Below are 18,112 nucleotides of genomic sequence, written 5' to 3'. Positions count from 1 at the left end.
ACATCGGCCCTCCAGGACCAGGATTGGGCACCCCTGGTATATACCATATAATATTAAAAATAAATTAGTTTCGAGGACATTTTTTTCTTTTGCTTAACACTGATTATTCTTTCTTCTGTTACACCCTGGTGAAGAAACAAGGTACCAGTAGTGCATTTAATAAACATATTTTACATTTTTACTGAACTGTTTAGGGCTTTTATAGTTAGCAAGCATCTGAGATCTTTTGAACACTGGGGTTTATTGGAGACAGTATTGCTATGTGATCTTATTTGGTTGATCTAGGTTGTTGGGGGGAAGATTACAGAAACAGGAAGATTTGGTGCCTTCATCACCAAAGTAAAGAGAGGAAGCTTAGCAGACGTCGTTGGCCACTTAAGAGCAGGTATGCGTCTGCAATGGAATGTGTTTTACTCATCTGTGTTCCTAAAACTCAAATAACATTTTCGTACATTTTGGAAAAAACTACAGTACATTAGTTACACATCTTTCCCATATGATATGAAATTGTAGTCGTAGTGCAGCCAGTTTTAAAGTCACTACTGCTGCATTTGCATATTCAAACAAATCAGCATAGTTTAGTACAGCAATGAAGGCTACAATAATTGATTCTAAATCTGATCTAATGCCAATGACTTTGTCACACACCACATTTTCCTTAATCTCCTCCACAATTAAATAATTCATGTGGTAATTAACATGGCAAGCCAATACACAGATATAGTCTGAGAGTGAACTTAGTACCTTGCGTATTGCCAGTCTAGATCTTAACCAATGTATAAAAGAGCCAGGCTCGTTTGGATAAGAAGTTACAGACCTGATGTGTTGCTTTCTCGTGCACAACCTAATTTACACAACAGAGGTCACTCTTTTACCAACTCTTACTGCATGCATCACCCCCTGACCTGTTGCATAACAGTATTATACTGACGTTAGCTGAGCAATGAATTCTCTGTAGCAATATGTCCGAATCTCCTAAAATTATTCATCTTCCAGTCTTGCTGTAAAACTGCACAATCTAACAGGTAAAAGTTGTTATTGATTCAAATATAAAATATGCGTGTTCCGGGTGAATGTTTTACAAAAACAGTTTTCTGTCATTATTTAAAATTTAAGAGTGTAAAATTGACATTTTTTTATATTATTATTTACCATTTGTTCATAACATTACTGTGATCTCGGTAAGTACACAAATTTGACAGCTGGGTTATTTAAAATATGCAGCTGAAAGTTCCACAGCGCGCAATGCACTCTCAACGAATCACAAGTAGTTATCAAAATGAATACTAAATCAGCATTTATAAAATACTAACCTACAAAAACACACACGATAAAATGATGCTTTCCAATTAATAAAATGTTTGTATGATTTCCATTTCCACAAGTCTCAAACCGTAGCTTGTTCTGCTGTAAAGGTCTGGAAGCCTTAAAGTTGTCTGCAACTTCTAGTTTAAAATTAATTTGGTATGTCATTATGTAGTACAGGGCAAAACAGGGTGCAGAAAATAACTCGAGTTGTGTGTTGAAAGGTGACGAGGTGCTGCAATGGAACGGCAAGCCATTACCTGGAGCGACAGAAAAAGAAGTTTACAATATCATTCTGGAGTCTAAATCAGAGCCTCAAGTTGAAATAGTAGTTTCAAGGCCAATTGGGTAAGGTATTAACATTGTTTTACATTGTTACACTTTAAATATGTTAATAGTAAAAGCTTGCAATATGCAGTTTGTAAAAATAATACCTTAAACTAGAGGGTTGCCACCTGGCTCCATAATCTCAGGACACTAAGACAGGTCTGGTTTTTCAACTGACCTCTAAACTGCACATTAATTGATTTTATTCAACATGTAAAGTGAGTGTGAATTGTGTGAACTGTCGCTAAATGAATGAGCTTGCTGATTTGCTTGCTGATTGAGTGGGATTGTATGAAGCAGGAAGAAATATTAAATAAATAAAAACTTAACCTCAAGGTGCTCTATAATGACAGAATTGCACTATTTTCATAGATATTGTTTACCGTATAAAATTTCAAGCAATACTATTTTAATCCATGTTGTTACGATGCTCATCCGATAGAATCGCCACCACAATTAAATAATTCAATACATTTATTGAAGCCGCTCAGCAATTCACACTTAATTTACTTGTTGATTAAAATCGGTTCATTTGTGGTTTAGAAGTGACTTATAAAACCAGTCCTGTCTTAAAGTGTCCCTAGATTATGGAGTCAGGTGTCAACCGTATTTCTGAAACCGCACAAGTCTGCCATATTTTTAATCTGCTGCGTTAACAAACTGTTTGAAAAAATGTGTCTAGCAGATGGGAAAACAGCAGCATCATCAGCAAAGTGACAACCTTCCTGGGGAGCTCTGATCTCTTCCTCTCTGCTTTCCCTGGCAAACATCTGTTCACTGTTTGTGCATGCTAGAAGATCTGTTTTCAACCCTGGCAGCTTTTTAACATACAATATGTGCATATGAAAATATTTATGCACTGGGTTGGATTGTGAGTATACGTGGTAATTTCCTTAGAGACCTTTTGCCTTTTTCCGGAGGAGTGCAGTGGATTTCTCTGAGGGAATTTGGTCTGGGCAATGGGTACAATTACCCTGCTTTTATTAAGTCTCAAACACTACTTTCAGTACTTTGTTTTAGGCACTCTCAAATTGTATTTTGAATAACACAGTTATCAAGTCACTGCTGTATACAGAACCTCCCCATATTTGTTGTCTATAGGTACCTTCCATCAGACAGGAACAATATGATTTTGGAGACATCATAATTATTTGACTGTTGCAGTTTTGATGCTTGTTCTAAAGCAACAATGATTAGAGTAGACATGTTGTTTGAAATGTTCCCTGTGTGAATGCATTATGCTATGACAGCTTTTGTTGCAGGGCTTTAATGGAGTAATCATGCAAAAGGGGGACTTTTCACGCTAAATTAAAAGCTGTAATCTGTTTAAGACAAACGCTAGCACTACAAATCCACATTATTATAGGATGAGTGACATAAAGCTTGACATTGACTATACTGCTTGTGGTGTTGCTGTTTTCTAGATGAGTTTCAGGTTTTATCACAAGCACAATACGTGCAGAACAGTGTGTTTTACTGTATGTCATCACAAACAAGCATGTTGTTATTCCATGCAATGTTGAAACAATACTACACTTGTTTTCCCTATGTAGCAGCTACAGTTGTCTCCAAAACAGACTTATGTTCTTGTAATCATTTACATTTTTGTTTAAACATATTTTGTTTGTTTTTCTATAAATATATTCTTTACGTATTTTATTTCCTGTGTTTTATTGTTTTTTTTCCTTTCTTTCTCTGATTTTTTTCTAAATCATAAGATGTATTCATCAGTTTCTTTCCAAAAACTTCTTGAGAAAAGTGTATAAAGCCTACCAGTAAGTAAACTGTATAGCTTTGGTAGTCTGAACATCTCCATTTTCCCTTTCTAACTGACTGCTTTGACACCAGCAGGCAACAGTCTATATTTACAGTTGTTGATGGGTTATAAAGCAGTGGGCCTCTGCAGAATCTCTCATTAAGACATTTTCTAGTCTGTCTTTGCTGCTCAGCACTTGTAGAAAATTGTGGCTTTCAAAGGTGTCCTATTTTCTCCTGGAAAATGGGAAATGAAAGGTCTGAGTACAATAACGCATTCTTCAAACACGAGCAATGTATTTAAATGGGAGTTTTCATATAAACAAATATTCTGTGTTCTAATAAAATAGCATGGAACATAAGTTACATGCAATGGCATACACTTTAAGATACTGTGCCCTGGAATCCAAACTTGCTGTAAAATGGCCAACTAAACGTAAAAGAATTGGGACATGCAACTATATTAAAATGAATAATTGTATCTGCATTTGAAGAAATTTGATTCATTTGACAGTGAATATTTCCTGCCGATGGTGTTCACTGTGTTGTCTGCCCCCTTCCTTTATTACTGCATTATGTTGCAGGATATTCCCCCTTCATGTGTAAACATTCTTGTGGTACATTCAGTGGCTAAAAATAAACTTTGTGTTGGTATTATAATTTGTGTTTGTTTCTGAATTACAGAGATATTCCTAGAATCCCAGAAACGTCTCACCCTCCACTAGAATCTAGTAAGTTTTTTAAAAAAAACATTGCAAAGTAAAAATACTTTTAAAAAATGACCTACATTCTTATGCGTACTAGTAACTAGTATGTTAAGAAACATCTATATTTTTCTGAAGAAAAGAAAAGTCTGTAGTATGTTTTTATTCTAGTATGCCCTTGTTTTTTTCTATTGCAGGTTCAAGTTCTTTTGAGTCTCAGAAAATGGAGAGACCGTCTATTTCTGTTATATCCCCAACTAGTCCCGGAACCCTCAAAGATGCACCCCAGGTCCTACCAGGACAGCTTTCTGTAAGAATGTCGTACTTTACCTGTGCATTAACGGTGTAACAGCCATTGCTTTCTCACCTCATATTAGCATGGCAACATTCTCAGAAGTCCCTTTTTGTTTTGTTGCTGATATTTTAGCTTTCCTCGCACAGTTGCTGTATGTTCACTTCTTGTGTCACAGTAGAACCTCAGAGTTACAAACACCACATGTACAAACTGACCAGTCAGCCTAACTGACCACTTGAAACTGGACACAGGGCTCCTGGCTACCGTAAAAGATGTGAAGATCATTACTTTTTGTTTTCTTATTATTATTTGTAATGATTAATTCAGTACTCATATATGAAATAATTGAAAGTATTACACGTTTCAGAGTTACACCCTCCATTCCTTATGTGTTCTTAACTTTGGTATTTTACTTATATAGGCAATAGGGAAACTACATACAGTCCTATAATGTGTAAAAAAGGAAGTAAATGGGTCGCGCTTCCATCAGACCTGTAGCTTTTGAGGAAAAAAAGATCAAAAGCAAAACAATCAAGGACAGTGTTATGCTAATGTGAGGGATTTTCTGTTTTTAAATACCTTTTAATTAAAGTTAAAAGTAGAAGAAAAAAGACAAGTACTGTAGCACAGACCACTAACCACTACTCCACACTGCTGCTGCTCTCTCTCTCTCTCTCTCTCTCTCTCTCTCTCTCTCTCTCTCTCTCTCTCTCTCATTCCAAAAACATGTTTAAAATCTGTTGTTATTCAAGCATCATGAAGCAGTCAATTCTTAATAAGCTGTCATTTTATCCTCCATATAAACCTATTTTGACAACATTCTTTAACTATGGCTTTTCGGTTTGTTTGTAGTTACTTGTTTGCCTGAACACCAATGTTTATATATTTTCTAGGTAAAGCTGTGGTATGACAAGGTAGGACACCAGCTAATAGTAAATGTGCTTCAAGCAACTGACCTCCCATCGAGAATGGATGGCCGGCCAAGAAACCCATATGTAAAAATGTATTTCCTTCCAGATAGAAGGTAACCTTTATTAATTATTATATATATATATATAATGTAGATGGCAGTATGTTGTCTGATTTGACAATACAGAATGATGTAGTGCTGGAAAGAAGCCATGGAATGCTGTGCAATTAACTTGGTGCTGCATTTGTTTCAGTGACAAAAGTAAAAGGAGGACCAAAACAGTTAAGAAAAGCTTAGAGCCCAAGTGGAACCAAACATTTATCTATTCCCATGTGCATCGGAGGGACTTCCGAGAACGGATGTTGGAAATCACTGTCTGGGACCAACCTAGAGTACAAGAGGAACACAGTGAATTTCTTGGAGAGGTACCATACAGCTAATCTACAAAAAAAATGAGATGTACTTTCTAGTTAACCTGTCCAGATGTATTAATCTACAGTAATGTGACCCATACTCCATAGGAGAATAACAAGTAACATATAAATATCTAAACTCATAAGTTTTTATAAATATGCTTTTTCAAACAGTTTGATATTCATGATGAAACAATTCTAGGCAGTTTAAAGATGCCAACAAGAGTGGAGGACAGTATTGTGAGTACCAGTTAAAAGTTAAAACTTTGTAAATAGGGCCCACAGAATATGTTTGCCTCTGCTGATTTTTTAAGAAAATGAAACTCCTGGAGTTATCACTGTCCAGTCCATTACGTTTTAAATAGAGCTTGCACACTGAGCAGGCAAGATTTTTAGATTTAAACAGCACCATCCGTAACAACAGTGGTGTTTTTTGCAGATCCTAATAGAGCTGGAGACAGCCCTGTTGGATGATGAACCACATTGGTATAAACTCCAGACACATGACGTATCTTCACTACCTCTGCCTCAGCCATCACCTTATATGCCACGGAGACATGTGCACGGGGAAAGCCCTTGCAAAAAGTTACAAAGTAAGTGTTCTGAAGTTTATAATACATGATCCCTGTGGTGGCCCCAAAATTAACTTAAATAAGACATTCGGGAGGTAGATTGATGTCATTGATCTCTACTTGCCTTTGTAACATGTTAGATTACACTGTAGCTCTCCACGATAAACAGTGTTGAAAATGATAAGTACAAGGTGGACAACAATGACTGTTTTAGGAATATGTACTGTATTTCAGACAAGACAGAAATAAATATGGGGGTAAATATTGCTTAATTAACGTTCACAGATTTTTTTTGATATATTACCCCCACCTCACCGCTGGAAATTTCCAAAAGTGAGTCTTGTGAAAGTTCCAACTGCAATAAATCTATGAAGCTCGGCTCCATCCCTAACTGTTGTCAACATCAGAAAACTACATCAGGGGTCTGCAGAATGTCCCATTCAGAACAGTCTGATTGAATAAGCACCTATCCCAGGTGGTTCTTTAGGTGTGGAGGGGAGCTCATTGGCTGCTAAAGAAACAGCACTTTGTTTCATGGGGCTGTACCTAGTACCTACCTGTAGTTTGTTTGGACTGTACATTAGTTCAGTCAGTATGTCACCTTTCAACACCAAAATATATGATACAAATGAATATTATACTTTAGTCTACTTTAGTAACTTTATTTTGTTAGCTGTCCTTTATGTTTGGTACCTTGTAGTTGTCATTTTCAGGTTCTTACGCAGATTAAACAAATGCAACTATGTTAGCGAGAAAAAACGTGTAAATAAATAGGTGGTAAAGTAAAAAAAAGCTTTTTTAAAACCCCCTACTAAATGTTTAGCAAGAAATATGTGTCCGCTATCTGATACATATCCAGACAGTCATGTTCTATTAGGTAGCAATGATATTGTTTTAAAAAAACACTTTTTAGCAAACCTTTTTATAGTAAAGTAAAATGGGAATGCTGATTTGGGCCCAAGAATATGTGCAAAAGTCATTCTTTTGTAATATGTAATGAATATCCCAGTCCTGCAGCTGTGTGTTTGTCCCATCACTATACAGGATCTCAGCGAATCAATGATAGTGACATCTCAGATTATGATGTTGCTGATGGTATTGGAGTAGTTTCAACAGGTGGGTGGGGGGGAAGAGCATGATTCAGTTATTTTAATCTGTAGTTTACAGGACTTGACCAGGAGGCCAGTAATCTAAATGAACAAAGACTGAAGTAATCAAAGACTGAAAAGTATATGCATTCTATAGCATCTGCCTTCCTGCTTAAGCCCTGAAGACAACCAAATAAAACAAATAAAATAGTTCATGCATGACGTTTAAAAGGACATAAACGTCACATGGAATATAACCGTTCTTTTTTTTCTTAAAGTTGCATGCATATTGGAGAAAAAGAACAGCCCCTCGACTATTAGCTGTCATTCAGCATGTGCTGCTTTGCAGAATCGTAGATGAACTCAGTCTCAGCATGACTAAATACTCTCATTGCAGTGAATGTTGCATAGCGCTAAACATTATTTTTTGAAGTGCACTTCATTTCATGTAGATGTCTGAAATGTGCAGTTTTGAAAGAAACACATGTTACATGATACCTTGTACTACACTGTGATTCTCTGTTTGTAAGCCGTGCTTCCAGATTTAGTCCTTTGTCAATTCACCTGGAGGGCAAAATTGTCTCCACCCCTTTAATAACTTCTTCTTTCCTGTCAAACAACTACTTCCCATATTGCCTGACAGGCTTTCATTCAACAGGCTTTGACCCAAAAGACACTGCTAAAGCGAAATGACCCAGAATTGGATGTGTAAATGATTTCCTAAGGAAGACATGGAAACTAAGAACTTTCTTTAATGTAATGTAATCCCAGATACCATGTTTTAAAATGAAAATTTATGTTTGCTATAACCTGTGTTTCTTTAAAATGTAAGACCTATTAAGATCTATGTAGCCAGTGGAAGTGAAAAACAGTTGCTATTTAAGGAATTATTTTGTTAGGTACAATAACTTTTAAGCTAACACATGATTGTAACTGCATTTATTTTTATTTCATTGGCGTCTAGCTGCAGAATGTAGATCAAATAATAGAGAAAGTACATCCACTACACTTACTGTGCCAGAACAACAGAGAACAACACATCATCGCTCACGATCCGTTTCTCCTCACCGCGGTGACGACCAGGGCAGGACCCGGTCCCGACTACCAAATGTGCCACTACAGAGGTGCGTCTCCAATCACGTTATCCATAACCTTGCATTTGTTTGTTTTTTTTAGTTCCGTTGTCACAGGAAATTGGTAGACCGTGAAAAAATCGATAGATATCGCCTTTACTGCGCATATACAGATTTCTGAAATTAAAGGGAGGGTTCACACCAGTTAGCATTTTCTATCTGTGAACTTTAATCGTTGAACACCATGCAGATCAGTCGTCTTTGTTTTAAATTTGTTACCATAAAATTGTAAAATATAGCAAACTGTTTTAAACTTTGTGTCAGAATCTTTATTAAAAGCTACATTTTATGTGAAAAACAATATTTAGCTCATGTACGCTACAGACATAAATCACTTTTTAATAACAATTTTTAATATCACATACCATCAGGTAATATGATAGACTATTTGTTTTGTTATTATCTATTATCATTTAATCATAGTGGTTAACTTTACCAGTCTGTTTATAAAGGGTGGTAAGGTCAAATTACATTTCTAAACACCGGGAACTGTATATTATTATTTTTCATGGTACAAATATTATACAAAATAATGAATTTATTAATTTTATTGTATGTGACTAATCATGTATTTATTGTGCAATTATATTTGTTAAAATGTGCATGCTTGGGACTGGTGGTTGGTGCACTGGGGGCGTGGTCTGGACGAGGGGATAAGTAGCCGAGTGAAGACAGTGGCAGGCTGCTGCAGAACTGAGAGAGAGAATTGGAGAGAGCAGCCAAGGAGAGCCAGAGAAAAGTGGGACTAAGGAACAAAGAAGGAAACTGCACTTAGTTTGGACTCAGCCTTCCTTTCTTTTATTATTTGTCACAGTCTGAGTAGCACTACGCTGCTCAGCAGTAGCTGTACTACTGGTAAAGCAGCACACTTTGCTGGTCAGTGTAGAGTCCAGGTGTAACCTCCCATATTATAGCCCCAGAATCTACACAGGGATAATCTGGGAGGGGGGGGTAGATTTTCAGACTTTACAGCGGTTTAATAAACTGCATTCGAGAACCTGAAATACCAGTGTGAGTCTGCCTTCAGTTCCACGCGATACTACAATATGTATTGCACGTATTGTATGACAATCAAATTAGCTTATTGTTATTGTGGATTTAAAACAAACCTGCATGCAAAAGTAATAAAATCAGGTTTCATCAGCAGTGCTTCTCATCCGTGTTGCATTTTTACTTACTGAACCCTAATCACAAAAACAGTTATTACAGCTCTTATAAACGTTTACCATAGAAAAATGCATTGCAAATATATATTTGTTAAAAACACATTTCATTGAACATTCAAATACAGCCGTTTGTAAATTATTATTATTATTATTATTATTATTATTATTATTTTTTTAATAACATTTTTGAACTGTGTGATTGATCTCCTGAAGATAAAAATCAATTAAACATTACTTTACTTTAGACCTAGGTTGATAAGATGACAAATGTCCAATTTTTAAAGAAGATAACTAATGGCGTTTCGGTCCTAATCTTCATTGAATTTACAACGAACCCTCCCTTTGAATTTAGTAATATGCGCAGTATAGGCGATATCTTCTTTTTTCACGGTCCATCAATTTCCTGTGACGCCATCACAAAATGTTAGTACTTTCCACTGATAGCATTTTATTCCCAATTTCCCTTATTAATGGCAAGGACAATAATTGTATCTTCAAGAGTATTTGCCTAATACCTATTCCTCTTTGTGTTGATTATATAATGCAGACTGCTTTTTAAAAATGATTTAAGTCTTACTATCTTAAACTTCTTTTGTAGGAGTTTAGATGAAATTCATCAATCAAGAAGGTCACGTTCTCCAACTAGATACCATGATGCCTCTAGAAGTCCAGTAGAACGCAGGTCTAAGGATATGGACAGTCAGTATTTTTCAGAGGAAAGGTAATACATTGGCTTAAATGCTATGGTTTATATGTTTGCCGTTTGGAATCCTAATGTTTAAAAATGAGTAAGTGTGGCCCTATGATCAGCTTTTTGTCTTCATTAGCTTCTCGTGCCTTTCATCTCTGAAGGCCTCGGTTTGAATCAAGCTCAGATCCTGAGTCAGAATAATTTGGAGCTCAAGTTAGTCCCAAGTGTCCATAAGTCAACGTCTCAAAAATGCAACACAATTCAGCACATTTGAAAGTCTCTGCTTGAAAGAGGCCCAGAATTATCACAAACATGTACCCTGACTTTTAAAGTTGTTACCCTGTATTACCCCCTCTTTATAAACCCAATAAAATAAACATTTTCTGGATTGACATCTTTCCACAACTTCCATCATTTTACCTTTTCAATTAAACAATTTAGAATATGCATTGTAACAGAAACCTGGACTGGAGTTTTGTTCACTTCTGGCCTAAATAAACAATATGATGACAGCATTTAAGGCAACATATTTACATCTGTGGTTAAGAATAACGTTGGTTTACACAACAGCTTAAAAACAGGAGCACCCAAACCGTACACCCAAATATACACCCACTAGATGGCGCTGTTGTACCTCCAGCCTCTCCTTTACATTTACAGTTGTTATGCTTCGTGGAGATTTTTTAACAAAGGGAAACAGGGAGTTTTATTAGGTGTAAACCACTGCTACAAAACACAAATTATCAGCTACCTCCCGTTCATACAATGTAATCAGTTTATCAAAAAAAAAAAAGCAAGCTAGACAGCATCTAAAAAGTGCAAATTGATTGAATCATACAGTTTCTTTTCCATTTAAAATTTAACTTAATTAGTATTGTAGGATTGATGGTGTGGACTATGCTTAGTGTAAACCCGAGTCTAAATCCCTAACATGATATCTAAACCTAATACAAGTCCCCATTTTCAGTGTTTAAAAAATGTCTTTGGGTACAACTGTAAAATCTTGTAAGGGGCATTAGTTGCTGTCTTTCAAATTAAAATCCTTAAAACAGAGGTTTTTACCATTAGTTTTATTTGGTGCTTAGCCATCATAAGGACTGTGCCAGCATAATACATAATTACAGTATAATGTACTCCTACCTACTGTAGCAGTAAATGTGCTAAAAAAGTTTGCTACGGGGACAGGGTTAATCTTCTCCAGCATATTTTTATATGTCAGCACCTTTCTGCTTTTTGTACAAAGCTGCTTAAGCGGCAACTGTGAGCGTGTGGCTGTCACATGTCGTAAAAATAGGCTTGTGCCTGGTAATGTTATGCGATATGTGAATTCTTAGCCTGTTTATGATAATTTAGATGTATCTAAAGAAAAAAAAAAAGGATTTTTGATTTTTCATTTTGCCCTTTCTTTTTGCATTTTCACTAACTCACCGATATACATTTTCTTTATTTTTCTGGTTGATTGCTTCATATTTAATTTTATCTATGTCACCCCATGCATATTATCTGTGCAGTGAGTTCCTCATGCTGCCCAGAGCAAAACGGGGGAGAAGTGCAGAGTGCCTGAATACTAACAGGTAAATAACTACAAGTGTCTGATAACTCACATGTTGTTTGTTTTTTTAAATCCATACTAAGCCATTAAATATGAAGTACTATGTTTTCTGTACATGCATTAATGATAATAATACAGTATTTCCTTTTCTATTTTTTTTTCATCTTCATTGAGTAGGTAAACTAATTTTCATTGCCCATCTTATTTACTGATTCGGTTACTATGTTATTTTCGCAGCTGCTTATACAAGTATTGAGTTGTCATTTGTTAAAGACAGCCATCATATGCAATGGATGTATTTGCTTCTGCAATGTTTGTCCTGGATTCTTCTTTTTTGTTATATTATTAGCCACATAAACTTTTTGTGGCTGCAGTCAGTCAAAGCTTGCACAAGTCCTGGTGAAAGTGTGCTGTTTTTATTTTGTCCAAAGTCAGCATCATTGTGTTGTAACAGCCAGGAGAACGGGGTTAATTGCAACAAACAATCATGCATGATAAGTCACTTTTTGTTTTTATTATCTGAAGTCATTTTGACCCTGCACTGTACCATCACAGCAGAACTTGCTTGGATAGTTGGCACATGAAATGTAATTTCCATTTAAAAGTGATATATCTGGAATCTTTAAGTTCAGAAGGTTGGTGTCATGTGCGTTTACATTCTGTCCCCAAAGCTGAAGGAATTATTTAAGTCCTAATATTCAATTTGAACATCTAGAGTAGGCCACATGTAGATTCATGCCTCCTGTAATTACAGGGCTACCTACTATATTACTTTTTAGTGTATTTTACTGCATTGAGCTTTTGCAGGTTTAAGGTAGTCCATGTGGGTTATTTATGATTCATTTGACAAACTGTGTCTATCTGAATTGGAAGTAGCCAACCTGAATCACTTTTTAAGTTGAGTTTGTTGATGAGGATTAAAGTCAATATGCAGTACATTTCCGATTGGAATCCATAAAAGGGGAAGCAAGGAACATGTTGCGAGACAGTTGACAGGCGATAATTGGGTCTGGATTTCAGTCGTCTTCTGGGTGCTTCTACCTCATTGCTTCTTGAAAATGTTTTGTGAAACTTGTTTGACTGAAGTTACTATTGCGTATCCTTAGATGACACTGTAGCTTGAGGGCCCCAGAAACTAAATTACAATATTCAGCAATTTAGAAGCACTTCCTGTAGGAGATGCAAGGGAAAATAAATTGCAGTTGATTTTTTTTGGCTACAGCTGTTACTAAATATAGTCTAGTTTATTTTCTGTATCACATTCCTGTCTATGCATCTGACATAATGTATCTTTTATTATTATTATTTATTTATTTATTTATTATGTTACCATAGAAACTGTTTTACTTGGCATGTTTTCTTTTTTTTGTGCGTGTGTGTGTGTGTGTGTGTGTGTGCTTTCTGGCAAACATAAGGGGATCAGTTAGATACAGTAAAACTTTACCTCCCAAGATGCCTTTGTTAGTGAACGGTATTCACAGGAACATATACAGGTAAGGCAAACTAAAACACATTGTGAGGAAAAGTGACACCCCCACCAGAAGGCCCATTACATCTCCTGTAAACTGCATCTTGTTTAACTTTGTAAATGTTTTATAAAACCACCAAAAACAGTAAAAGTGTACCTTACTTTCCCCTACCTACAGTATGACTGTTGTCTTATTATTTTCCATTAATGTATTTCCTTGTGATTGCTATGTTTTTTAAAGTTTGTTTGCTAATGCTACTTATTTCATTGCACCCAGTACACCTCAAACACTGTTTAAATACCTTAGAATACCCCTGCTATATTTTTATACTGTTTATAGTGCTGTTCGTTATATTGCAATCTTGGAATTGGCTGTTTAAATTTAGCCACCACATCAAATACTGTCAGATGGTGTTGATTGCTGCACCAGAACCTATAACTTGAACATTTTACTATACATAATAATTGGCACAGTATTGTATGTTGACTCCTGTACTGTATTTCACTGCTACATAGAGTATGTTATTTAGTAGCCTAATTACTAGGTCATTTGTGAAATACTATACCATTTGGCCTGCTACATACTGTAAATGTGCAAAGAAAAATTAAACCAATTAAGATTTAAATGCATACTAAAGAACTTGTCAGTTAACATTTTTTTTGCGTGAGTCTCTCTCTTTTTCTCGCTCTCTCTCTCTAAATAGCAGATTTACATGTGGTGGTGTATGTGATTCAAATTGTTAACTTTTTAAGATGTGTTAATAGTACATCAAAGAATGAGAGTACAGTGATTAACGTCCCCTATACAGCAGGCCTCCTGTGAAGTCTGTCTACAAGGAAATCAATCTGAGGTGCTACCTTTTTAGTTTGTACTGTGTAAAGCGGCTTTAAATTTCTATCAGCATTTGGTTACACCAACAATGCCAGGCATGGTGTATGGTGGCAGGCCTGTTTTCTCAAAAGCCCTCCCCTGTCTGTCACTGATTGGTATAAGAGGAATACAGCTTTGTCATTGGCTCAGACATTGGCCTCTCTGACTGAAGAACCATGCAAAGGTAAACGCAGACAGTAAATACTGCTGCTTTATACTACACACATATTTGCTTCCAGCGCCCAGCGTAAAGTTAGAACACACTGACAATGTAAATACTGTTTTAAGACATCTTAACATATCATGAACCATACATGGTAATCCGTGGACTAGTGTATGTCTTAGGTGAATGGTTTCAAGTACCTACAGTCCCGTATTAGGACACTGCAGTACACAGAAGTTCACTGTTACAAAACTGAAGCATGGGGTCAGTATGTAGATAAATACAGTGTACTCGATGTGTACTGTGTGCAATGTTTTTTTTCTCCCCTTTCTTCCAATGGTTTCTCCCTGGATTTAATACATGCAATTTTTAAGGAGCCTATTTCAGTTAGGGAGGCAAGCTAAAGGGCAGTGATTCGGTTTGGTGTTTCCAATCAAGAGAAACCATTCGATTCATTCCTTTCTTCTTCCTTTTCTAAAGCATATCAGTGTTTTCTCTTTGTATTTAGTTTTTCTCTGTCTGTATATATTTAGTTGCTTATGCATGGCTATTTTAAATTTTGTATTTTATTTGTGAAGCTCCACTCTACCTGCATGTTTAAAGACCAAATCGCTGATTAGACAGGATACCTCTCAGCCTCGAGATTCCCTTAGCCCCAGAGTGCTGAGATTTACTGATGATATCATGAATAGGTAAGAGGTAGAGAAAGTGCTTGGATGTTCGCCCTGTCACTTTCCTGAAACCGTGAGTTTTGCTTGTTTGCTTTAAAATGATGGCCAGTTTGCACATCATTATCTGCAACTAATTTACTGGAATTGTTTAAAGCAAAACATCCTCAAAAGTCAGAAATAAGCTCTATATTACAAATAAGCTCTATATTACTTGAAATGTATTTGCTTACGATTGTAAGTCGCCCTGGATAAGGGCGTCTGCTAAGAAATAAATAATAATAATAGTATATAAGAACATTCTGCCCTTCTAGCTTATTTGGTTGTTAGTAGCTTATTGATCCCAGAATCTCATCAAGCAGCTTCTTGAAGGATCCCAGGGTGTCATCTTTAACAACATTACTGGGGAGTTGGTTCCAGATTCCCACAATATGAATACATACTTTAATACTGCTACTGTATGTGTTCCACATAGAACAAATCAAAAGGTGATCTGAAACAAGTAGATGAATTAGGCAATCATTAGCAGAGGGGAATTGGGTGAATGTGGTAAACTAGAATATTTAGAATATTCTGATCCACACAAAATACTAGAAACAAGCACATTTATCAAGGGCTTTATACCAAAGTAGATTTTTTTTTGTACAGCCAAAATGCTTTAAGAGTTTATTACAAAGCACCTGCTAATTTTCAAAATGATCACATGTCAGTCTTTCTCATAACAGTGTCTGTTAAATGCTTTCTACATTCATGCTATCAAGGCCTAATTGTTTCTGCTGATCATGTTGTAAGATTACATGGCCTTTATGATTTCCTATCTAACATGGTATTCCCTTTTGTTTTCTTTTTTTCCTTCTTTCTCTTCCTCCATTGGATGCAATGCACTGGCACTAGTGATCTACAGCCCTCTCTTGACAGGGTTAGGAGTGCTAGTACCAACTGTTTGAGACCAGATACTAGTTTCCATTCACCAGAACGAGAAAGGTATACAGAAAAGACTTTTCAATTTATTTGATCTGTGCTGGTCATTTTTTGTTTTTTTTGTAAGTATTGTAAATATTTTAGATTTTAGTCAGCATACAGTAGTAGCCACTTTTCTGCTGTTATATTGTACATAAACCTTTCACGATTGCAGTTAAATTGACTGTGAAAGGTATTAACCAGTAAGGTTTTCTACCACCTACTATCTACATAATTACCTACTGTCCTTCATACTAGGCCATATTCACAAAGTAGTACCTCATGAGTTATTTGAATCATATTATTTTAAAGTCTGTTTAGAATAATAAAATACAGCTTGAGATTTATGAAACTGATCTGTTGCCTGATGTTGGCTTCTTTCACAACAGTCTAGAGCAGTTCAATTTCATTTTATTTCTAATAACAGAGTTTGAAATGACATTCTTTAAATAGCTCCTGAGTTAAAGCTCTGTGAAAGCATTTCTATCTGGCCAGCTTCTGAACAACAAAAGACAAAATAGCATCACAGAGTTTTCCAATTTAAACACACTATGGATCTTGTGAAAGTTGGGCAAATTTTAACAAAATATTTTTAACAAAAGTGTCAAAAAGCTTTAGGATTCGGTTTACGTTCCTTGTTAATTTTTTTGTACAGAAGGATCTTAATGAATTATATGTAACATGTTTGTTTGCTAGTGTGTTTATGCTGTATTGCGCAGAAGTCACACATAAATACGTCCTTTATTAAATTAAAAGCAAGGGCAAAATTTGGTTATGACATAGTAGGACTCTGGATTCATAGTAATTAAGTAAAACTTGTGAACAGTGAATGTGCTTTTGTTTAGATATTAGAGTACTTTATCCATTAAACAAATAATATGAATTTGTATTTCCATTCATCATTTATCTTGTTATGGTGTTTACATTCTTCAGTCATTGAATGTTCTGTATATTTATTTTGTGTGTGTGTGTGTGTAATTAATCTGAAAAGGTCCAATACAAAGAGATCAATGTTGTTGGTTTATGTAGTTAGGGGTTCATATGAAGCAATGTTATCCATTTACATTACTCATACTTCTCTGTTTTATCATCCCCTGGCCTGTATAAAAAAATGGCTTTAGCATTAAGCTAGACAGGCAGTATTGCCAAGTGGATAAAGCTGAGGACTGAGAGCCAGGAATGGCCTGGCTTTCAAACCCTGCTCAGCCACTGACCTACTGTGTGACCCTCCACATTACTGCCTTACTGTCACCCAATAGAAACCAGTGTCCCCATTTAAAAAATATAGATAAATTATATATATATATATATATATATATATATATATATATATATATATATATATATATATATATATATAATATATTCTTTCTTTTATGAAGTAAAGCCTGTGCCGAAATTGTTGCTGCAGGTTTCCATGCCTCCAGTCCCAGTTTAATCGTTTTTTTCAAACTCTGCTGCTTAACTCATTCTGTCTTTCCTGTCTCGTTAATGGGGCAAACATGGATAGATGTTCCCACTCACTGGATAGGAGACGGCCTACTAGCCCCAGGATTTATATCCAGCATGCCTCCCCGGAGGACGACAGGTACTGGTCAAGACCTCCAATATCCCAGGGTGCCAGGCAAAGCCTGACCCAATTCAACAATTTGAACCCAGACGTAGACCCTTAGTATTCCCTTGATTGTGCAGTCTTAGAATCCTTTCATTTGTCCTGCCATATTGTTTATTTGTCTTTTTCATTTGGGTGCATTATGTTAATTTCTCTTATCACTTAGACTAGACTTGTGTGTTATGTGATTAATTCACAATTAATCGGTCAGGTTCACTAAGCACTTACTGTAGTGCAGTGATTTCTAATACAAACTATTAATTAATTGCATGGGAGCTCTTCATATTAGGCTGTATATTAAAAGTTTTGTGATTTATAAATGTTTCCTTTTATAAAAAAACACATTACTTTGGTCTTAAGAAATTGCTTAGTGAATCGAAGCCAAATGTTTATTCCTGTATTTTAATAGTACAGCAGAAGTCCTAACCTGATACACTATATAGACACCCATCACATTGA

The 18,112-nt window shown here is 35.8% G+C and overlaps 1 protein-coding gene across 39 annotated transcripts in view; it reads left to right on the top strand.

Annotated features, from left to right (window-relative positions):
- The window catches only part of LOC117402495 (regulating synaptic membrane exocytosis protein 1-like), a 147,159-nt gene that overhangs the window by 83,303 nt on the left and 45,744 nt on the right, over positions 1–18,112 (top strand). For 11 of the 39 annotated variants that reach the window (XM_059023908.1, XM_034003706.3, XM_059023906.1 and 8 more), the window contains 12 exons: positions 286–385; positions 1,530–1,653; positions 4,072–4,118; positions 4,289–4,401; positions 5,280–5,410; positions 5,550–5,721; positions 6,149–6,302; positions 7,326–7,397; positions 8,334–8,493; positions 10,267–10,389; positions 11,871–11,933; positions 15,976–16,065. In XM_059023908.1, coding sequence (XP_058879891.1) covers positions 286–385; positions 1,530–1,653; positions 4,072–4,118; positions 4,289–4,401; positions 5,280–5,410; positions 5,550–5,721; positions 6,149–6,302; positions 7,326–7,397; positions 8,334–8,493; positions 10,267–10,389; positions 11,871–11,933; positions 15,976–16,065 — 1,349 coding nt within the window. Of the gene's footprint in view, positions 1–285; positions 386–1,529; positions 1,654–4,071; positions 4,119–4,288; positions 4,402–5,279; positions 5,411–5,549; positions 5,722–6,148; positions 6,303–7,325; positions 7,398–8,333; positions 8,494–10,266; positions 10,390–11,870; positions 11,934–14,991; positions 15,106–15,975; positions 16,066–17,551; positions 17,630–18,112 lie in introns of all 39 variants that reach the window. The other 28 variants (XM_059023901.1, XM_059023909.1, XM_059023875.1 and 25 more) reach the window with 5 other exon arrangements.

This window comes from Acipenser ruthenus, chromosome 5 (assembly GCF_902713425.1).
Source record: "Acipenser ruthenus chromosome 5, fAciRut3.2 maternal haplotype, whole genome shotgun sequence".
NCBI classification, from domain to species: domain Eukaryota; kingdom Metazoa; phylum Chordata; class Actinopteri; order Acipenseriformes; family Acipenseridae; genus Acipenser; species Acipenser ruthenus.
Note: the sequence above shows the minus strand (reverse complement) of the source record. Positions and strands in the feature narration are given on the sequence as shown.